The sequence below is a fragment of the Diabrotica virgifera genome, chromosome 3 (genome assembly GCF_917563875.1).
Source record: "Diabrotica virgifera virgifera chromosome 3, PGI_DIABVI_V3a".
Classification (NCBI taxonomy): Eukaryota; Metazoa; Arthropoda; class Insecta; order Coleoptera; family Chrysomelidae; genus Diabrotica; species Diabrotica virgifera.
Window position 1 is genome coordinate 138,779,868 of NC_065445.1, and position 24,395 is coordinate 138,804,262.

Genomic DNA, 24,395 nt, shown 5'->3' on the forward strand with positions numbered 1-24,395 from the left:
ACGCCGCGTGTCACATCTAAGCTATTAACACAAAACCCTGGATGCCATTTTCGAGCTATGTTTGCTAAAAACTGTACTATATTATTATAACAGAAACGGCGGGTATTGATACCCACAAAAGGTGCCCGAAGGTCTTCGAGAGCGCCCCGCGTCGTATCTAAGCTATTAACTAATAACCAGGATGCATTTTCAAGCTGTGTGCTGGCCATTGATTATCTGATAACTGATACGAGTAGTATTTTTTTTGTATCCACTGGCTTCGTTATGTATTGTTCTGGAGCGCAACAATCCTGTATGTATAATGTAGTAAGGCGAAAGGCGCCCGAAGGTCTTCGAGGGCGCCGCGCGTCGCATCTAAGCTATTAACACAAAACACTGGATGCCATTTTCGAGCTATGTGTGCTAGACTTTGATTATCTGATACCTGATACGAGTTGTATTTTGCAACCACACTATGCTCAATTGATCTTTGCTTCAACGAATCTTTGTGTAAAGTTTTAAAAAAAATTCAGAGTTTAAATTTTTAATGGAATATGAACGAAAGCAAAAGGCGCACCGGCCCGCGGGCCGGTGGGCCGGCGGCCCAGTCCGGGCCTGGTACTGCTGTCAGAAAATCGAAAAAAATGTTTATTTCACAAATAAACATTTCTTTTCGCTTAAATTAAATCACAAACAGCCTCCCACCTACCTCTTGGCAGTTTGAACATTTATTTTAAGCGGAAAGCAAGGTTTATTTGCCAAATAAATTTTGAGTTAAATAAATTACATACATTCTTTTTTTGAGTCAATTAATTTAATTCAGAAATTATTTTTTTGACCGCCCTTTATAAATAATGATATTAATGTTTATATCACTGAATATTTAATTGAACACCCTTTCAAATGAGCTACCACACGACCCCTATTCCCATTTAAAAAAATCTTTAAAAATTTAAAAGTTGTAATTTAAAAATAAAAATCGAGCTGTGTCGGCATTTCCTTAAAATCTAATAACTACTGCCAAATATCGAGGTTTACTCTTTTCCTTGTCCCACCTTGTATATAACCTATAGAAGGGAAGGGTATTATATAATATAATCTATTTGGAAGTCTATAAAATGGGGAAAATCCCAAAAAAACCCCTAAAAACCAGTTTTACGAATTTTTAAAGTTGTCGCACCTTACGAAAAAATTTGAAAAAAAAATAGATTTGTTTAATTTTGATAAAATGTACAACATTAAAAAAATATAGCTGCAGCAAGTTACATAAAAATATCCAGCTTAAAAAAATAAAAATGCATTTTGAGGATTAGGTATACGGTATACTCAACCTACTGGTCTATAAAAAATATGTTTTGTAAAAGCCTTTATTAATGCCTGTGAATTTTTTGAAATTTTTAAATTGATGGCATCACACAAAAAAAATAATACAAATGTAAAAATGACGTCTTTGGGTGAAGGGTTAAAATTGAGCTAAGTCTTATTTTTTAATCATATGGAACGTAAAAAAATATAAAAAAATTAATTTTTGGAGTGGCAGTTTTGCCTACATTAACGGGAAGTACCTTATATGTTTCTTTAAGAAATCTCCTTTAAACGTAGCTAAATAATTTCTTTCTTTTTACAGTACTTTTTAGAACAAATAGACAACCTATGGAGCTCGATCAGTTACATGAATCTCTCAAAAATAAACTGGGTTCTTTATGCTAGTGAAAAGGATCTCATGTCTGAATATTGGCATAGACCCAAGTACATTCCAATAGCAGTCTTATTTGATAATCAAGATCCATTGGATGGTCCACTTAAGTAAGTTTTTAAAGCAGTTCTATTCTAAACCACAAATGATGAATAATAGATGGTGTAAAATGATACCTACTAGGCTGTTCAATTAGTTTTGCGGCTCGATAAGAAAAAAAAACAATTTTATTGTTTGAAATACACTTTATTATTCAGATTATCCTTGAATATCAATAAACTTCCAACGAGATTCCAAATTATAAATTACATCCCTGAAGTGAGAATCTGGGAGGGCTGCAAAATACGCTTCCAAGCTCTTATAACTTCATTATTTGATGAAACACGCATTCCACGCATTTTTTTTTTAGGTATTGAAACAGATGGAAATCGCTAGGGACCAATCCGATGAATACGGTGAATCATCATCATCATCATCTTGGTGCTACAGCCCTTAGAGGGACACGACCTTCTCAAGCTTTCTACGCCATTCTGTTCTGTCCCTTGCTTGCCTTCTCCAGTTGCCGACTCCGATCTTCTCGGCATCTTGTGTTACCCCGTCCATCCACCTCAACTTTGGTCTACCCCGTCCTCTCATTCCCACGGGTTGAGCTGTTAATCTCTTTTATCATCTTCGATTCATAGGCCCGGGCTACATGTTCTGCCCACTGCAGGCGGTTTCGCTTAATTACAGTGAGAATATCTTTTCGACCAAACGTATGCTTGTAGATATTCTGCAGTTCAAAGTTATATCTACGCCTCCATATTCCGTTCTCACAAACTGCTCCCAATATCTTGCGTAGTACTTTTCTTTAAAAAATCGATAGAGCGGATTCATCTGTTTTAGTTAGCGTCCATCACTCTGATCCATTGTTCTGCTGCTGCTACTAGATCGGTTAGGATTTCCGCAGTTCTCGCCGTGGTTCTTGTTATAATGTCCGCGTCGTCTGCATATGCTAGAATTTGGACTGATCTATTAAATATTGTTACCCTGCTATCTAAATTAGCGTCTCGTCCAACTTTTTCTAAGGCTACATTAAAAAACTGACACACAAGCGCATCTCGCGGCCTTAACCCCCTATGTATTTCAAATGGGGTTGACGAGTCGTTTTGAATTTTTACTGCTGATAGAATCTTCGCCATTGTCACTTTTATCAAACATATGAGTTTTTTGGAATTCCTAACTCATTCATAGCGTTGCAAAGACTTTGTCTTAAGACACTGTCATATGCCGCTTTAAAATCGACAAAAATATGGTACATATCTATGTTAAACTCTTGCGCTTTTTCGAGGATTTGTTCTGGTTAATGGTTGAACGTACACGCCTGAATCCTGCCTGATATTCTCCTAGAATCGTTTCGGTATAAGGCTTCAATCTCTCGTGTAAAATGTTTGACGATATCTTGTATGCTCTATTTAGGAGATTTATTTTGCGGTAATTATTGCATTCCAGTTGGTTTCCCTTTTTGTGTAACTGGCATATTAAGCCTAAACTCCATTCTTCAGGCATTTACTCCTCAGACCAAATTTTACAAACAATTTCTCGTATCACCTTGGTGATCTGCTCTCCACCGTGCTTAAATAACTCTGCTGGGATGTCATCGCTGCCTGGGGATTTGTGGTTCCTTAGTTTTTCTATAGATATTTTCACTGCTACCGAGGGGGTAGAAGAGTTTTTCAACAAGTTCCTCATTTCGGTATTCCAGCTCTATGTTGCTAGTAGGGTCCCCTTCCAGCAACTCTCGAAAGTGCCCTATCCATCGTAATAGGATATCCTCTATGTTGATAAGTAAGTTACCTTCCTTATCATTACAATAGTTGATTCTCGGTTTGAATTCTTTTCTAATAATATTTATTTGATGATAGAACTTTCTTGTTTCTCCGTGACTCATATGGCTTTCGAGCCGTTCTAATGTCATTTTCCGAGTCTCATTTCTTTTTTCGGTGTATGCGTTTTTCCTCTCTCCTTAAGTTTTTGTACCTATCTATTGTTGTCCTAGTTTTCCGTTGTTGCGTGGTCCTAAATGCCTCGTTCTTCTCATCTGTTATTTTTTTGCAGTCTTGGTCGAACCAGTCGTTTCTTTCTTGGGTTCGGGATATTCCCAATGTGCTTTTGGCTGCTAATTTCAGAGCCTAGTGTGTTCTAGAATTTCTTTTATATGTGACTGGAACTATTTCTCTATATTTTCGTTGGATGCTCCAACAATTCGAAAGTAAAATCATGGATTTTAGCCATTGTTAGAATGTTCATATGACCCGGTGCATTATCCTGAGGAAAAAGGATTTTTTCTTTTGCAAACCAGGTCTTTTTCCCCGAATTTTTTTTTCAGCTGGTCTAACAGGTTACAGCAATATCCAGAATTTATAGTTTCGTCAGTTTGCAAGAAATTCACAAACAACATTTCTCTTGCATCCCAAAAAAACTTCTGCTAACACCTTCCTTGTCGATTTCTGGATACGAACTCGATTCGGAGCCGAAGAAACAGGATCATATCACTCTTTAGCCTCTTGTTTTGATTCAGGATCATCATTGTCCTAAATCAACGCAGAAAATACAAAGTACCGCCCTCAAATATCGTACCGCAAAACTTATTGAACAGCCTGGTAATTATTATGTTTAATACCTACCTATATAATGTCTAATTTAGGCTATAGGAAATTGCAGATTATCGGGTTAATCAGGATTCGATACGGATTATTTTATTTTAAGTTTCAAATCAATTTCACTTCAAAAATATAAAGCTTTTGTGTTATACAGGGTATTTAAAACCTTATAACTAAATTTCAATGAAAACCGAAACAACTTCACGCCCTGTATAATTAAAAAGAGGTAGAAAAGGAATGACTTGTTGTAGCCATAGCTACGCTAGTAAGCCATAGCCATGGATGCGCAGACCTTGATTACCGCTCTAAATAGTTCTGCTCTACTGCATTCAAACCATTCACTCAGGTTCTTAAGCCAGTATATTCTTCGTCTTCCCACATTTCCTTTTCATCCAATTTTGTCTTACATAATGATTTGTAAAAAGGAGTGTTTTTGTCCTCTCATCATATTATGTCCTCAGTATTTGAGTTTTCTTTTTTGGATAGTTAATATTATTTAATCTACATTTTTCTGTTTTTGAAATAAGTTTTATACCACAATACAAGCCCATGTGGGAGTGTACTGTGCTTTATACTATGACCATTCCCATAAATAATTATTTATGGGAATAATTAATTATAATGTTAAATAATTTATGGGAATGGTCATAGTATAAAACACAGTACACTCCCACAGGGGGTTGTATTGTGGTGTAAAAGTTAATATTATTTTCGCTTCATATCATATTCTTCTAGTTACTTTCACGTTTGACACTATTTTACACCCATTTATATGCACTTGTTTTAGTATCCACGCTCCACGCTTCCAAGCCATAAAAAACTAGATAATACGTGACATTAAAGAAACCTTAGTCGTAGCTTTAACCTTATAATATACCATATACCACCAACATATTTTTTAAGCTTAATGAATTATGTACGTTGTATTTCACTACGTGTCTTGACTTCTTTAGTTTGGTCTACATTTTTGATGTCACTATTCCGCATTAGAATGAAATGGTTTTCAATATATCAGGCAAAAGGTACCACATGGTATTGGAGAATATCTCTAATGTACCTATTTGTTTTTATCGCTTCTCCATCGTTCATCGTTAACTCTGTTAGTGCCCCCAAACATATACCGCACACCACAATAATTGAACTTCCCTCAGAAGGTACAGTAGTAGTAAAATTAAAAGGTGCATTTTGTTGGCGCATACCGTCGATGGAATTTACACAGAAACGGCTCTCCTCAGTTTGAATCCATCGGTTATCATTCCAATTTTGATCTTCTTAACCAAATTCTATCCGTGCTACACGATGGTATCTCTGGAGTCTGGAAACTTCTATTGGCACATATGACTTAGACCAGCTTCTTTAGTAACGCTCAGTAATAAGTCTTCTTATTACTGAGCGCTCACTTATGGTGGTTTCTCGAAGTTCTTGCAGTAGTTTTTTGCCATTTGACGTCAATTTCGTAATGCTTTCAACGTTATAAAACGATTATCTACAGCCGTGGTTAAACATTTTCTATCATGCCCCTTTCTTCCTACATAGTCCCCGGTCATCTCCAACATAATGTAAGTACATTACGGTGGATGGATGATGGTGATTTACCAAATATTCGAGCAACTTCCGTGTACTTTCGACCATATTCGGCCATTGCTACAGTCCTAGCAATATTATTCGGTATTAAGTCATCCATTATTAGTTGTTTTTTGCAATGAGTACACAACTCATCATCCTGACGTAGCGCTACAACCCTGGGTGGGTCCTGACTGACTGTACAACTTTTTTCCAATTTGTTCGGTCTTCCATCAACCTAGGGTCAAATGGAATGTTCATTTTCCGGAGATCTGCTTGGACGTTATCTCTCCAGCGCATTCTGGGACATCCGAGGGGTCTTTTGACTGTAGGAACCTCCTCCCATACCAGACTTACAAGTCTCTCGTTATGTAGTCTGTGCACGTGGTCTACCCATCTTAATCTCTGTGATTTAATTTCTTGGACAATATCGGTGTCATTGTAGAGTGCTTTTAATTCGATATTGGTTCTGATCCTATACTGGTTTGTGTTAATGTCGTGGTGAGATTCGAAAACTAAGTATTTTTCGTTCAAAAGGTCTGATCTTTTCTTCGTTTGCTTTGGTCATGGTCCACGTTTCGCATCCATATGTTAATACAGGTCAGACGATGGATTTATAGATTTTGATCTTGGAACTTCTTGTAAGATTTTCTGATTTTATAAACATATCCAGTGCGAATAGACAGCGATTTGCCGATTGGATTCTGTTTTTTTTTTTCAGTAACATCGTTGCCAGCTGTGATTACGGCCCCCAGATACTTAAAACGTTGTACTCTTTCGAAATTGAAGGTGTTGTCCGTCACATTTTGTTCTATCCTGTCTCTTCGTGTCGTTATATTTATACACATATATTTCGTCTTCTCTTCATTAACCTTAAGCCCTACTTCACTTGTTGCTCCTTCCACCTTGTTGAAAATGTCTTTTATGGATAGGATGAAGTCTCCAACGAGATCAATGTCATTTGCGTATGCTAGTAGCTTTTATTTCGGCGGATCTCATAGCTTTCTCTAATATAAGGTTAAAAAGTAGTGGACATAACGCATCATCCTGTTTGAGTCCACTGTTGATTTCAAAGCTACCAGACAGTTTATTATTTACACGTACTTTAGATATTCCACCTTCCATACAGACTTTGGTCATCCGTCATCCGAATGAGTTTCTTTGGTATTGAGAACTCCGCCATGACATTCCATACTTGGCTTCTTTCTACGCTATCATATGCCTGTCGAAAGTCTATGAAGAGATTGTGTGTGGGTCTGTGATACTCCCATCCCTTTTCTAGAAGCTGTCTCAGCGTGAATAGTTGATCTATTGTTGATCTGTTTGCCCTAAAACCGGCTTGGTATTCTCTTAGGACATTTTCAGCATAAGTGGTTAGTTTACTAAGAATGATGTTTGAGAGGATTTTATATGCCGTGTTTAGGAGTGAAATTTTTTGTGGATGGGCACTATGATGTTTTCCTTCCATCTTGCTGGTATCCTTTCTTCTAACCATATTTGAGTAAACAACCGACTAAAACAAATCTAAAGAAAAAGAAATTCCTACAAACTCGAACAAATTAGCTAATCAATATATTTATTTGCAACTATTTTTAGGTATGAGATCCGAACAAATCCTTCCATAATTGGAACACCACCAACTTCAATATTGTACAGTTCTCCGTTAGCGTGTCGAGATACTAACAACAAATGGTACAGTTATGCTAGAGTTATACCAGCAATGGAAGGTGGCGATAGTTGTCCTGTGAATCAGTATTATTTCTCTGGATTTTTAGCCCTTCAGGCACTTATTGATTACACAAGGATAAGAGTAAGTAAGAGAATAAACATTTTTTGATTGTAGAATCTCCAATATGTAAAAAACTAATCATATTATGTTCATATTTTTTTGTATACTATTTTTACTACAACGGTACTATTGGTAAACCTTAGATCATTTAGTATTTTATGCCTACCAATGACAGATGCGTGTACTGAATAGTATTTAATACGAATAAAATATTATATTATACGTATACAACGAGATTGTTTATAAATAAATAAAGGCTTTGGAAAAGTTAGAAAATAATATGTATGTATTCGATTTTTATTTCAATAATTATACTTTGTTATGTTTTTATTTTTTAATGTTATAATAAAGTAGTACTTGTCATCATCATTCTCTTTGCCTTATCCCTATGCGGGGTCGGCTTCCCTAATTGCATTTCTTCACACAATTCTATCTTGGGTCATATCAATGTTAATCCCCTTTACCAACATGTCCTGCCTTATCGTCTCCCCCAGGTCTTCCTCTCCTACTCCTTCCAGGAATCTGCACTTCAGCTATTCTTCGTATTGGGTGATTAACTTCTCGACGTTGAACATGACCAAACCATCTTAACCTATGCTCTCTCATTTTGGCATCAATTGGTGCCACACCTAGACTTCCCCTTATATACTCATTTCTAATTTTATCCTTCTTTGTCACTCCACTCATCCATCTAAGCATTCTCATTCCCGTCACATGCATTTGTTCCTCTTTCTTTTTCACTGCCCAACATTCAGTTCCGTACATCATAGCCGGTCTTAAAGCTGTTTTATAGAATTTTCCCTTCAGCTTCATTCGAATTGTTATGTCACACAACACACCACTCGTTTCTTTCCACTTCATCCATCCAGCTCTAATTCTACTGCATGCATCTCCATCTATTTCTCCATTACTCTGTAATACCGGTCCTAGGTACTTAAAACTATTGCTTTTCACAATCATTTCACCATCCAAAGATACCATTTTATTTGTAGTAACTCCATCTTTAAATGAACATTCCAAATACTCTGTTTTTGTCCTACTAAGTTTTAAACCTTTTTCCTCCAGAGCTTGTCTCCACTGTTCCAGTTTTTGTTCTAAGTCTCTTTCACTATTTCCTACTAACACTACATCATCAGCATACATTAGGCACCATGGAATGCTATCCTGTAGTTTCGCTGTTACCTGGTCCAAAACTAATGAGAATAAATAAGGACTAAGTACCGAGCCTTGGTGCAATCCTACTTTCACCTGAAATTTATCAGTCTCTCCCACACCTGTCCTAACACTAGTCGTTACTCCCTCATACATATCTCTCACAATCTTTACATATTCGCCAGTAACTCCTTTTTTATTGAGTGCCCACCACAGAATCTCTCGAGGAACTCTATCATATGCTTTCTCAAGATCAATGAATACCATATGAGCGTTGGTCTCTTTATTCCTGTATTTTTCCATCAGTTGCCTTACAATGAAAATTGCATCTGTTGTTGATCTGCCCTGCATAAAGCCAAATTGATTATCGGATATTTCGGTTTCTTCACGTATCCGTCTATCAATTACTCTCTCCCATATTTTCATGGTGTGGCTAAGTAGTTTTATAGCCCTGTAGTTTGTACATTATTGTATCCTTGTTTTTGTAGACATATACTGCTTCTCCATTCGTCTGGCATTTGTCCAACTTCCATAATTCTATTAAATAGACCTGCTAGCCAACTTATTCCTGTCTCTACCATTGCTCTCCATACTTCCCCAGGAATATCATCGGGTCCGACTGCTTTTCCTTTCTTTATTTTTTGAAGCGCTTGAACCACTTCCTCGTTTGTTATTCTGGTAACCATTGCTGTTACTGTCTACGTTAACTCCACAGGCTGTCTGTCAAATTCTTCATTTAATAAACTGTCAAAATACTTTCTCCATCTCTTTTTGACATCCTTTCCCTGAATTAGTATTTTGTTATTTTCATCTCGGATACATCTAATCTGATTAAAATCTCTTGCTTTCTTTGCTCTCTGTTTGGCTATTTTATATATCTTTGCTTCGCCTTCCCTGGTATCAAGTTGATCGTATAGGTTTGAATACGCTTCTGCTTTAGCTTTTGCTACTGCTACTTTCGCTTCCTTTTTGACGACCTTATAGTTTTGAAGATCTATGTCCGATTTGGTTTCTTGCCACTTTTTATATAATTTTCCCTTGTACTTCATTTGCCCACCACCTTTATCCTCAAACTTCTTTCCTGACGTTTTCCCAAGTATTTCAATAGCCGTCTCTCTAACAATATTGGCCATTTTTGTCCAACTTGTGTTAGGGCTTCCTTTCACGTTCCAACACATTTTTTCTACTATTCTTTTCCTGTATAGACCTTCTTTCTCGTCTTTTAGCATCCACCACTTGATTTTTTGTGGTCCTCTCCGATATTTTTGTTTAGTTTCGCTTTTTACTTCGATGTCCAGAACAAGGAGCTTATATTGTTGGCTTACTGTCTCACTAACTATTACCTTGCAGTCCTTGCATTCACGTATGTCTTCTTTCCTTATCATGAAGTAGTCTATTTGGGATTGATGTTGTCCACTTTTGTAGGTAATAAGTTGAGTTTCTCTCTTTTTAAAGAATGTGTTAACAATCGGTATATCCAATGCTGTTGCTAATTCAAGCATGTCATCTCTAGCTTCATTTCTAGTTCCAAAGCCTAATCCCCCATGTATTGTTTCATATCCTGTCTTGGCTTGGCCTACATGTGTATTAAAATCACCTCCTATTATAACTTTCTCCTCTGCTGGAATATCACTCAGCACGTCTCCTAATTGGTCATAGAAAGCTCTTCTTTCATTCTCACCCAGACCTGTTTGAGGAGCATACACACACACAACATTTAATACCTCTTTATCAATTACTAATTTCACTGACATCATTCTATCACTCGTTCTTACAACTTCTACTACGTTATCTTTCATTTCACTATCAGCAATTATACCAACTCCATTTCTAGTGTTACTACTCCCTACATACCACAATTTGTATCCTTCACCTAGTTCTTTCGCCCTTTGTCCTTTCCACCTAGTTTTTTGAATACAAACAATTTGACCCCTTCTTCGTTTGAGCGCATCCACTAACTCCAAACTCTTACCTGTAAGACTACCAAGATTCCGAGACCCTATCCTGATTTTTCTAACCTGTAATGGTGTTCCCCCTGAGATAGAAAGTAGTACTTATGGACACATAATTTAGATAAAAAAAACCAAAACCTTTATTTTTGTATAAACAATCTCGTGCTATACCTACAATATTTTAATCGTATTAAGTACTATTCAGTACATGCATCAGCAAGGGGGAGGGGGGTTAAAAATGCAAAAAACATCACTTGATTAATGGACGTGATTAATAGGTTAATCTCACTACAGCTGTTTCGGCAGAGTGCCTTTCTCAAGTGATGTATTTTACTATCTGTCTGCACTTTAAAGTCTCTCACTAAATATGTTGAGGAGTGGGGAGCTGTTTGTCTTAAGTTGGTCATTATATCTGTATTTTTTAATTTATTAATTTATTAATTTCCATAGATTCTAATAAAGGTAGCTTAACAGTTTTATTATGAATATGAAGAATTTAAAACGGTTCATTCATAGAATCTGGTTTTCTTTTATTGAAACCCCTTTTGTGTTCTGCTATGCGTTTGTCAAAGGTTCTGTCCGTTTGACAGATGTAAGTTTTTGGACAGTCACCACATGTCAGTTTCTATACACCACTCTGTACTTGGTTTTTCTTTTGGCTCTTACTGCTCTTAATATACATTTGTATTATCTTTGTTGTAATTGTATTGTGTTAAGTTGTTGTTTGACCTGAAGCCTGGTGTTATGTTTTTCTTTTTTACGTGTTTGGCTATTTTTGTTGAAATTTTGACTGTATAATATGTGATAGAGCAGAAGGTACTGGGTTTTTTCTGTGGTGGTGGGAAGACTAATTTCAGAGCTTTCTGATGGAGTTTTTCTTATACAGTCGAATCCATAAATTAGTTGTTGTTACTTATCTATCTGAAAACTCTTCCCTCGATCTCTCGTAATGGATAACATTTTAATAACGAAAACAATGTTTACATTTTATGTTGGAAAATAAATCTTATCTTAATTTTATAGCATAGTTATGCCATCTCATTTTGTGTAATGGTTTCCCATCTTCTAATATAAATATTAAAAATGTTGCCAACAAATTTTATTATTTGTAGTTTTACAGTATTGGAAATGTTCCAAATTGCAACCCTCTGCATTAATAACATGTCCGGTAAACTCGTTTCCTAAATATTATGGTTACCAGCGTATTACTTTTACAAGTATAATAATACGATATTTTACGTGTAATATTAAGATATAAATATATGGCCCTTTTTGTATTAAGTACAAGTTTTGTTTTGTCGAAAACAGGGCATAGATAACAACTTGAAAAGTATGATGTAGTTTTTAAAGTTCAAAATAGATAAAAATTGTTATTATACTTATCAATAATTTTTACTTTGTGCTTTGAACGCATCTACAGTCGGAAAAATAAAGATTACCCATGAACGATCACATCAATCACTTATTTTGTATTTGCTGTCTTTTTATAACAAACGTTTGTTATAGAAAAAGACAGCAAATACAAAATAAGTGATTGATGTGATCTTTCATGGGTAATCTTTCATTTTTCCGACTGTATATGATTTCGTCATAGAAAAATGGTCCAACAAAATCGGGTCTAAATATTCTTAACCTGACATTTATTATTCGACGATTTAAGGTATTGTTTTCAATTTTTATATTTTTGAAAATTTTGGAATTTCCTTAATTCGTAGAACAATTGAAACATTTTGTTAACGTGGGACTTGCGTGTGGGATTTTGGTCCGTTTGATGTCTTCATTGCGATTTCCTCATTAGATGTACCTTCGGTTAATACCTCCTTAAGCTTCGATTTATAGGGTCTCCCTAAGAATTCTTGTTTTGTAGTGACGGATGGCTGCTATTTCTTGACATGATTGTGTTATGTTGATATTGAAACAGCGCTGATGTAGTTTGTTTGTTACCTATACTGACTCTGTGTTCTAGTCGAGCCCATAGTCGTCGGTTGGTTGTCTCACGTAATTTTGATCACAAGTGCCACCTGATATGTTATTATACTCCTTGATTTTCTAGAGCTATTTTGTGTTTTGGGTTTCTTAGTGTGGATTTGATAGTTTCCAGAGACTATATACAGGGTGTGTCAAAAAGTCAGGTCATAAATTAAATCACATACTCTGGGACCAAAACTAGTTCGCTTGAACCTAACCTACCTTGCACATAAAAAAGGTACAGCCCTTTGAAACTACAAAACGAAAATCGATTTTTCATGTTGTAAATTTAAAGGGCTGTAATTTTTTTACGTGCCCAATAATTGTATTAAGGTAAGTTAGGTCCAATCGAACTATCTTTGATCTCAGAATATGTGATTTAATTTATGACCTGCCTTTTTGTTACAACCTGTATAATATAGATCTGGCACTAGTTCTACCATTAGTTTTCATGGGGATGACATTTATTTAAAGACCACATTTGTCCAGTGGGTTGGCGACTTGTGGTGGATGAAAGGAAATGAATTTGAAGTCTAGCCTGGGCAATATTCGGGTGAAAACCTGGTTTCCTACAGATAAAGAGTAGTGAAATCCATGAGCCCGCCTAGCCAGAGGCACTAATTCCGTGAAGTAGTACTATGGGGATTGTAAAGAAGTTCCTACCTGGCAGATAAAGTATATCTTGTGAAGATATTGTATTCATATTCGAGATTTTAAAAATTGTACTATGGTGATTTTTAGTATAATTCTCGAGACTTGTGTAGCATTATTGTACCATTCGTTTGCTGTTATTGGCTTATTTTCTTGGGCAAAGATTTCATCCCGTTTTTAAATGAAATTTTCGTGTTTCGTGTTTAATTGGTCAGATATTTTGACACGTTTGCAATAGAAGTGTCTTCAGTCATTTGAGTTTCTATTTCATACCAGGGCCTTTGAGTTTCTATTTATATACCCAGATTCGATTTATTCTTCTTCTTTATATGCAAATCCACTAATAGATGTTAGCGATCACATTTTCCATATTTTCCATTAACTCTCTGTTTCTTGCAATATGTATCAGATATTGTATGTCGTTAAACCCTGTCCATTGCCTTATGTCTCGGAGTCAGGACAATTTCTTGCGCGCATTCCTCTCTTGCCTTCAATTTTACCCTCGATTATAAGTTGGAGGAACTGATATTTTTCATTTCGGATGATGTGACCTAGATACGCCGTTTTCCATTTCTTGATGGTTTCTAAAAGTTGGCGATTTTTGTTGATTCTTTTAAGGACATCTACATTTGTGATTTCCGCCGCCCATGGTATCTTTAGGATACGGCGATAAAGCCACATTTCGAAAGCTTCTAATGTGTTTATATCCCTCGTTTAGAGTGTCCAGCCCTCTATGCGATATAACAGCACCGACCATACGTAGCACTTAGTAAACTTAGGCTCAGTTAAAGATCGAACTCGGAGCAGGTCAGTACCTAACTGAATTTTACGAAATCTTGTCGAGCTTGCTCAATGCAACATTCCACTTCCCTGCCCGATGCCCATCTTCAAAAAGCCACGTTCCCATGTATTTAAATTTTCTCTCTTTCAATGGACTTGGTATTCAGTGTTATGGTGGGTTTTTAAGTGCATTTAAGTTTCTGGAGATGATCTCTAAGCTCTGAATCTCTAATCCCATTCGCTTACTATATTCTCCGTTTATAGTGACAAATTGTTGAAGATCGACTAAGTTAACTGTGATTAGCATATCGTATGTTGTTGATCAATACTCCATTCACTTTGATTCTCATCTCTGCATCTTCCAAAGACTCTTGAAATATGGCTTCCAAATAAATGTTAAACATAAAAGGGGAAAGCGCACATCCATATCGAACACCCCTTCTATATGTATGGGGTTGGATATAGAATTGTCTATTTTTAATTGTGCCATTCGATACCAGTACATAATCTCTCAAAGTGAAGATGAAGGTGAAGATTTACAACGTATGCTGCACGAATTTAATATAACCGCTAGAAAATTTAACATGTTAATTTCCCCAAAAAAAGACTAAATGCATGGTTATAACAGCAGATCTAATAAGGTGTAAATTGGAGCTGGAGGGTCAAATAATAGAACAAGTCATGGAGTTTAAATATCTAGGCATCACACTATGCAGCTACGGAAAGCTCGAAACAGAAGTGGAAGATCAGGAGAATAAAGCAAACAGAGCCGCAGGTTGCCTGAATGAAACAATATGGAGAAATAAAAACATCGGAAAAGAAGTGAAAGGCAGAATTTACAAAACAGTTATCAGACCAATAATGACATACGCGGCAGAAACACGACCTGATACAGAAAGGACAAAAAGAATGCTAGAAACAGCAGAGATGAAAACATTGCGAAAAATCGATGGTAAGACGATGTGGGATATAGCTAGAAGTGCAGATATACGAAGGAGATGCAAGGTGGACAACATTAATAACTGGGTGAAAAGCAGAAGAGTAGAATGGACCACATAAGCCGAATGACAACAAATAGAGTAGTAAGGACGGCAAGAGACGGTTCCCTAATAGGAAGACGATCATTGGGAAGACCACGAAAAAGATGGAATGAACTTACTGGAGGCACATTGAAAAACAGACAGAGTAATGTCTATATAAAAAGAAGAAGAAGATACCAGTACAAGTTTTCAATGCATCTTATATAGTTTTGGTCTATATCAAGTTTCTTGAGGATCTGCATTAACTTGTGGTGTTGGACACACGATCAAACACTTTTTCGTAATCTAAAAAGCATAGGAACACGTCCTTCCTCTGCTCGTAACAATTTTGGACCACCACCTGTGTTGCTATTATTGCTTCTCTTGTTACTCAACCTTGCCTAAACCCGAACTGAGAATCACTGAGCCCTATTCACATTTTTTGTATAATCTTTGATGTAGTATTTCTAAGATTGCAATCTTTGATGTAGTATTTTAAAGGTATTTATTGTGGTTTTATAAACATCAATGGTAGGAATTGTCTATATTTGATTATACAATAGATGTATTACATAATGTAATTATAATAATTTTTTGTAGATCGACACAAACGCAGACCTTAAAGTGCCTCAATTACTGTTAGAAATGTTTCCTAAGCCAGCGCATACCGGCAACTGGATGTTTCTCATCCGCATAATCATTCCTATTTACATGGTCATGGCTTTATCCCAATTCATAGCTTACCTTTTGATCCTTATAGTAGGTGAGAAGGAAAAGAAAATCAAAGAAGGGATGAAGATAATGGGATTGAAGGATTCAGTTTTTTGGTATGTATGCCTCTATTCAAACTTTGCTTTAAGCATCGGACTATATTTTTATTAAATATATCGGTGGTACGACTACAACCAAACATTAAATACATGTTGTATGGATTTAAGTAGACACATTTGTATTGATGTGATTGACGGTGTTTCTACATCATTTTCGACGGCTAACAACAAAAAAATGAAATTTGCTTCAAAATACTACTTTTTGACAGAGGTTTCGTTTTCGTCATATAATAATACCTAATTTTAAAAAGAAATTAAAAGAATCACAATGGCGAAACGTAGCTGGGCAGGCTATGTTGCCAGAGTCAAAGATGAAAGATAGACCAAGATCATCGTCATTTAAAATAGACATGTAGACACGATGCACAAATTTATGACAAATTTAGTTCCCAGCGACCACCTAACCATCCAAAATCAAGTGGTCGAATTGACAGGAAAGTATATATATCTCGGCCAGGATTTCAGAATAAGCAAAGATAATCAGACCTGTGAATTATTTCAACTACAATAATTAACACTTGCTTGGACAGCGTTTGCTTCACTAAGGCCCGGTTTTTCAGTGAGCGGTTAAAATTTTGGTTAGCTAACCTTGTTTAAATTTTAACTAATATTTTAACCCTCATAGCGTTTTTCAGTGCTTTAAATCAAGTTAAGAAAATCTCGTTTAGCTAACCAGTTTTTTTCTTCTGTTGGTAGCAGTAACTGTACGTGCGCATGTGCAATTCAAGAAATAATGGTCAATTTGACAGAAAAATAAATAAAAAACAATTTCATAACCAAATTAAAAAAATGATTAATGCAATGCAATATCAAGTTCGGAATCTTTGTTTAGGTAGTTCATAACGTCTACCTCGGTTTCATAACAGAAGAAAATTAGAATTACTGGGACGATTTAGACTTTTTTTCCGATTTTTTTTGTCAAAGACCACGGTCTTATCACTATTTTAACAGATTGACCAGGAAATAAGAAGCTGGACTGTTTGGTAAATAATTAAGTATTTTGCTGTATAGACAAATATAAAATAATCTTTTTAAAATATTTCTAGGAATCATGCATTAAATCCTGTTAGAGTAAGTGTAAACATAGGTACAGTTAAAATCACTGAATAGTTTACACCTTAATTTTTATATTGTAATACTGTAAAATTGCAGTGTCGTAAGGATTTCATAAATGTGAAAGTCAAAAAGTCAATGCTTGTCAAAAATTTCGCGAGTGTTGAAACATAAAATAACGATATCAAACTCCTCCAAAATGGTTATAATGAACTTGAATGATGCACAAAAGCAAGAGCAATTGCCAAACTCGAAGAAGGTTGGTTGTTAAGACAAATTGCTGCAGATTTGGAATGAGCCATATAATATGTGCATATAGAAAATCAAACAAAGATTGGATAATTTTGGATAGATATAAAATAAAATCGGTATTTTCAAACCAGACATCCTTGTTTTCATTATTAAGACCATAATCCATTCCATTCAAAAAAAAACTTTTTTCTATACTTTCCATTTAGTTAAACTTTGTAAAATATATTTTAATATTATTTTTATTTTTTAATTTTAAATAACCTATTCTAGATACACCACTGTTAACGTCACTTTGACGTAAAAGACGAGTTTAAACGAGGTAATAATTTAAAAAACCGGCTCCTAGATACGTAAGCCTGTAAACTATTCAATGACCGTAACTGTACCTGTTACAGTGATATTTAAATATATTTCCTTTTAATTCCTTCCTATATAATAACGATAATAATTTATAATTTCAATAATAATAATTTCCTTATAATAATAAGGAGGTAGATATTAGAATACTCCCCGCGATGAAAGAAAATATCATAACCCAACTAATCCCTTCTGTCACTGTCAGGCAGGTACTCAAAAAAATGAATATGATGCATTAAACCATCTAACGAGGATCGGTTAAAATCGTGGTTAACTTAAACGAGTTTAAGCTCTAACCTAGTACTGAAAAACTGATTAACCATGAATATTTCGGTGACCAAAAAATAAATAGGTTAACCCAGCACTGAAAAACCGGTCCTAAGAGACATCTTTAAGAGCAATACCCCGATAGCTTTGAAACGGAAGACATTTAACCAATGCGTTCTTCCTATTATGACATACGGAGCAGAAACTCTCACGCTCACAAAAACAACAGTACTAAAAAAACGAGTAGCACAAAGGCATATGGAATGATCAATTCTCGGCGTGACAAAAAAGACAAAATAAGGAACCAAGACCTGAGGAAAAGAATAGATATCACTAATTTCGTCGAACGCAAAGCCAAGTTGAAATGGAATTGGGCAGGCCACGTAGCAAGACTAAAAGACTCAAGATGGACCAGAAAACTAATTGACTGACGCCCAAGAGAAGACAAATGCAGCAGTGGACGATCACCAACACGCTGGATGGACGACATTAAACGAATGTCAAATTAATGGCAACAAGACGCACAGAGCCGTGGAGAGTGGCGAAAAAGGTGAGAGACCTATGTCCAGCAGTGGATGGAAGAGGTTGCATGATAATGATGATGATAAAAAGTAAGCGGATTGCATAATTAGAGCATGTATTACGGATAGAACGGTACACTTTTAGAGACTAATACTGATAGAAAGATTGAAGATAAAAGAAGCTCAGAACTTAAAAAGAAATCATGGCTACGTAATATTCTACAATGGACGCCACAGTTGTGAAATGTTTTGAAAATCCGTTAAAAATAGAACAATCTAATCCTGTATGTCTAACATCTCACCTGATAAGACAGTAAATGGTGGAAGAATATGCAGAATTCAAGAAGAAGAAGAAGAAAAATCAAGAAAATCGATTACCTACATTTATTATGTGTATATTACCTACCCATAGTCCGTCCGCTATCACTTTTCCCATGCGGTACGATTCATTTTCAATCAAATTAAGTCAAAACAAATTGAAACGAACGTCGATGTGTATGTGTATATACATTCTGTGTACTGCTAGTTTTGTGCGGACTAGTAGGCTAGTTTTGTGCGGACTGCGATTAAATTCAGAATATGGTGTTCTGCAATTTTGAAAATATTTGGCCATGAAATATATACTACGTTTGGCTCAACTTACATGTGCGAAGCCGCTTTTTCGCGAATGAATTTTATTAAAAATCGGTACAGATCTCAGCTAACAGATGAATCTCAACTCCCTAATGAAACTTAGTTGCTCTAAACTCATTCCAGACTTCAGACAGGTTGTACATTTTTTTACATCAGAATGTACAACCATACAAAATGTATTTATAGGTTTTTTGGGTGATTTTAAACAAAAAATGTCTTTCGTCATTTTTCCCAAAAGTTGATAGTTTTCGAGTTGTAAGCAATTTAAAATGTGAAAAATGCAAAAATACGAATACGCATTTTTTCGAGGCTTGAAAACTCATGTGTAAATTATTAGTGTTCCGGTTGACACGTGCCTAAATTGAAGCTTCTACATGTAATTTCAAGATTCTAGGGAGTAATCGGGGTTTATTTCAATATAGATCGTTGTTTTTTAATTGTTAATCGTCGGGCGTCGCACTTTATGATGCGTCCCTGTCGCATGTATACATCTTATACGTACTTACGCGAAAAATGTGCTAATTAAATATGCCAATCATATAGTGCGATACGCACCATATAGTGCGACGCGCTGCTGCGGCGTCTAAATTGAAATATGCTCCGATGACTCATCAGAATCTTGAAACTGAATGTTTAAACTTCAATTTAGACACTTCACAACCTTAAAAATAATAAACTAACCATGAGTTTTCAAGCTTCGAAACTGCTTATTTTCGCATCTTTCAGATTTTAAATCGCTTAAAACTCAAAATTTATCAACTTTTGAGAAAAATGATCTTTTTTGTTTAAGATGGCCCAAAAATGCTAAAAACATATTTTCGGGGGCAAAAACGTGATGTTTTGAATTTGTTAAAAAAGCGGTAAACAATTTCTGCCTAAAAATTTCGCCCGGTACCGTTCTGATTTGTTATTATGATGGGGATGATATTTTTTAACAAAAATTCGCAAAGAAACCGAATTAGAACAACTGGGCACATGTAGCATTAAGTTCGGACCCCGGAAGTATCATAGGTTTTCGAAACGGACACCCAGGGAACATAATTGGTGACTCCTGCTGTATACTATATACTACACACATCGGCGTACGTTTCACTTTCTGTTTTGACTTAAATTGATTGAAAATGAATCGTACCGCATGGGAAAAGTAATAGCGGACGGACTATATGTAATGTTTATCAACAAATAAATCATTTCGTAGATTAGTTTATATGATTTGACCTATTTGTAAAAACTATTCTAGTAATTTATTTAATAAAATTTTATTGTTTCAGGTTATCATGGTTTATAATATACGGAGTTTTTGTACTATTTTTGTCAGTCGTCTGTGTAGTGCTTTTGTATAGTCTAAAAGTATTTATACATACAAATTTTCTACTGATATTTATTTTGATTGTACTCTACTGTTTTTCGATTATAATGTTTGGATTCATGATAACGCCATTTTTCGATAAATCGAGGGTAAGTAACCATAAGTTCTTGGTATTAATATGGGTATTAAAATCTTTTTTTGAAGAATGAACGGCCTTAAACAATGATGTAAACGTTATCAAACTTTTTGAAAATATGCATTCATGTGATGAACATTATTCACTATAATCTTTTTAAAAAGTTTTGTATTTCCTCTATTTCCCAATAATAAGTATTTGAGAATAATAATAAAATGTGCTGGCAACAAGAAACTAGGAATAGAATTAACGACCAAGAAGTAAACATCATTGCCATAAACAGATTAATAAAATTCATTCAAAATTACTACTCAGAATAAAAGTAAACGCAAAAAGACCACAATGATGGTAATCAAGATTAATCAATTATTCCATTGGCTTTTCTTCGTATTGGGTGATTAACGTCTCGACGTTGAACATGCCTGAACCATTTTAGCCTAAGTTTTCTCATTTTGCATTAATTGGTACCACTTGTACACCTTCCGTACACTTCCCTAATATACTTTTGCTCAATTTTATTCTTATTGTGTTCATTTCCGCAACATACAATTGTGATCCTTATTTGTTTTTTAACTGCTCAACATTCATTTCCGTACAACATAGCTGGTCTTTTATAGAATTTTTCCTGTAGTTTAATATGAATCTTTATGCCACAAAACACAACTCCCTTCCTTCCACTTCATCCATCGTACCCTAATTCTACTGCAGGGATCTCCATCTATTTTCCCATTATTCCGTAGTATCGATACTAGGTACTTAAAACTATCACTTTTCACATTCATTTCACCATCTTGTTATAACTTTATATAATATGTGTTTAAACTTGTAGGAAGTCCATCTTTAAATGAACAGTCCAAATTCTCTGTTTTTGTCCTATTAAGTTGTAAACCTTTTTCCTCAAGAACTTGTCTCCACTGTTCCAGTGTTTGTTTTAAATACTCTTCAGTATTTTCTACACTACATCATCAACATACCATAAGTACGAGGGAATGTCGCTCTGTCGTTTGGCTGTTATATGATCCAACATTAATGATAATAAATAAGGACTAAGCTTAGAGCCCTGTGCAATCCAACTATCATATAAAAATGAATTGAAATTTATCAGTATCTCCCACGTCTATCCTAAAACTAGCTGTTACTCCCTGATAACTGCAAGTGTCAACACTGAGAACTACTGTCACGTAATCAGAAAAAAAATTGCTAAGGCTTGGCGTTGTAAACCAAAGTAAATGAAACCGTTTACACTTGTCTTGTTGTTTACATTAAAATGTTTTTTTCTTTCTTTCCCCTTATCAAATCCTAAATAGGAAGTAAATAATGTGTGTTTTGCAGCGAATTTAAACAATAGTTATTAATTTTCTGTTTTTGTTGCAATTAATTTAAATATTTTAAAAATATTTAATATTTCGAAAACAATTGAAGATAGCTATAAAACATTGTATAAGAACTATGTCTAGAAAGATGATGTCTGAAGAATTAAACAAAATGTATTGTTTACAATTACAGGATATTATATATAAAACAAAAAAGTTCAACATGTCCGCGAGCTTTTTTGAACCATCCTATTTATGTGTAATCAAGTTTATTACAATTGGAGGGTACAGGAAAAAAGGAGGAATGTCAGAAATTTTCATTTTTTTGTTTTAATAATTCATTAGATACGTTATCTTGTGTACTTTACTATACGTAAATAACACTGGTTAAAAATAATAAAACATCTACACAGGAGAAGAAGTGGGAATGTCACGGTGTTACCGGTTAAGAAAAAGGACTGTCAGTTGTGAATCAAGCAGAAATAAATTAAAACGCTTTTATTGATACACATTGTTTTCGTGTGTAACCACAGAGTAAACATACCAAACATATGATTTAAAAAAATACCATATATCGCTGCTACCTATGATTAATGTGATTCCTAATACATTTTCAGTGAAAATATTAACTCTTTGGTAAGTATTGGCGATACATTTTTTTTATATGCGTGTCCGCGAAGATTATAACTCCCAAAATATTTATGACGAAAAGATTTAGTTCTTAATAGATGCCGACGAAAACAATTATTCCCCTTTATTCCCAAGGTTGTGGGAAAACAATTACTTCTCTACAGATATCGGCGAAAAGAATAATTGCTATTTACGTGCCCAAGAAGATTATAAATTTAAAAATATTTTTGAGGAAAAAAATTATTTTTATACCAGGAACAACAAAAATAATTCTTTTTATCTGTACATCCACGAAGATCATAACTGTCAAAATATTTATGACTAAAACATCTAGTTCCTAGTAGATGACGACGAATATAATTATTTACGTTTCTGTTCTTGCGGAAAAAATAACTCCTCGAAGATTTACATTAAACAAAAATTTCCAGTAGAGTAGCTACGAAAATGAAATTTGCCGTCGCATATTTAGGATAATTCTTTTCGCCGCGCATTATTAGGATTCATAATTTTCGCATACATAGAAATAGAAATTATTTTTTTTGCTGTCATACATTGAAGACTAGTTATTTTGTCCGAGAAATTTTTAGTAATATTAATTTTTGTGGAAACAATCAGAAATAATTCTTTTTACATGTAATTATTGTGAACTTTTTCTTATCACCGCAGCGTATTAGAAGTTAGGGTCTTAGAAAGTATAGAACAGAAAAAATATTTTTCGCTCTCATTCATTCAGGATCATACTTTTCACCGCGCATTATTAGGAGTCATAATCTTCATGAATACAGAATTAGAAATAATTTTTTTTCAATGATCTTGATCGAAGAATAATTATTTTCAATGAGAACTTTTTAGTAATTATCATTTTCGTGGACCCACAAACAGAAATTATGTTTTTTGCTGATACTCCTTAAAAAATATTTTTTTTTCGCTAACATTTTATTAGGGGTTATAATTTTCACGATCATATAATCGAAAATAATATTTTTCGCGGCGTTCATTCAAAGTTATACTCTTAACGGCATTTTTCGGAGTTATACTTTTCGTAGGCGGCGGCGATATAACAAAACATATCATTAATATTTTAGTCTTATAACTTTAAAAATGCTCTCCTGAGAAGTTCAATAAAAGTGACATTCCTCCTTTTTCCCCTGTACCCTTTAATTGGTTAATACACACTGTATATTTTTACATGTATTTTTTTGTTTTAGACTGCCGGAATACTGAGCAATTTTGTAGTAATAATAATGAGCATGTTTTATTTTGTACAAGTGTTTTTGAAAGATTCAAATCCAATCGCTTTATGGTTTATGTCTTTAATAAGTCCATCAGGATTTGCCCTTGCCATCGACAATGTAAGTATAAATTATTTTTAGTATTATTATGGTAGAGAGAAAGTATTAGCTTGTATCAGCTTGAATTTATATTTTTATTGTTATTATTTCGTGTCAAAAGCGTCGTTACACCAATTAGAAATTAATTTACATACGATAAAATGAAAGTAGACGATTTTATTTCCTTTCAATTCGATCTCTACGATTGTTCTAAACGTGTTTCGAGTTATTCAACTCTCGTCCGGAACACTTGTGGTAGTTCAAACTGAAATAAAATGCAATATATTTGGCCGTTATTGGCTGTTGTACTTTTCTTATAAAATTGGTGCATGTGAAATATACAAAACGAGAAAAATAGATATTTATCTAAAAAAACACAAATTATGAACTGAAATATTATTGTAACCTGATTACTGTACGAATACACAGAATTAGTAGATAGTAAACGTAATTATGTTTTTTTATTTTATTAATTATAATTATAATATTTAATATATAAGTTCGTGCGACTGGATCTTGCTTACGCAAGAGGCCATTGAGAAAAAGAAGAAGTTTATGTGAAATTTAGAGGT

At 34.7% G+C, this 24,395-nt stretch overlaps 1 protein-coding gene across 3 annotated transcripts in view; it reads left to right on the forward strand.

The window, feature by feature from the left end:
- Positions 1-24,395, forward strand: part of LOC126881331 (cholesterol transporter ABCA5-like) — a 254,480-nt gene that overhangs the window by 124,465 nt on the left and 105,620 nt on the right. For all 3 annotated transcript variants that reach the window (XM_050645551.1, XM_050645552.1, XM_050645553.1), the window contains exons 4-8: positions 1,607-1,785; positions 7,477-7,690; positions 15,792-16,018; positions 20,376-20,562; positions 23,701-23,844. In XM_050645551.1, coding sequence (XP_050501508.1) covers positions 1,607-1,785; positions 7,477-7,690; positions 15,792-16,018; positions 20,376-20,562; positions 23,701-23,844 — 951 coding nt within the window. The remainder of the gene's footprint in view (positions 1-1,606; positions 1,786-7,476; positions 7,691-15,791; positions 16,019-20,375; positions 20,563-23,700; positions 23,845-24,395) is intronic.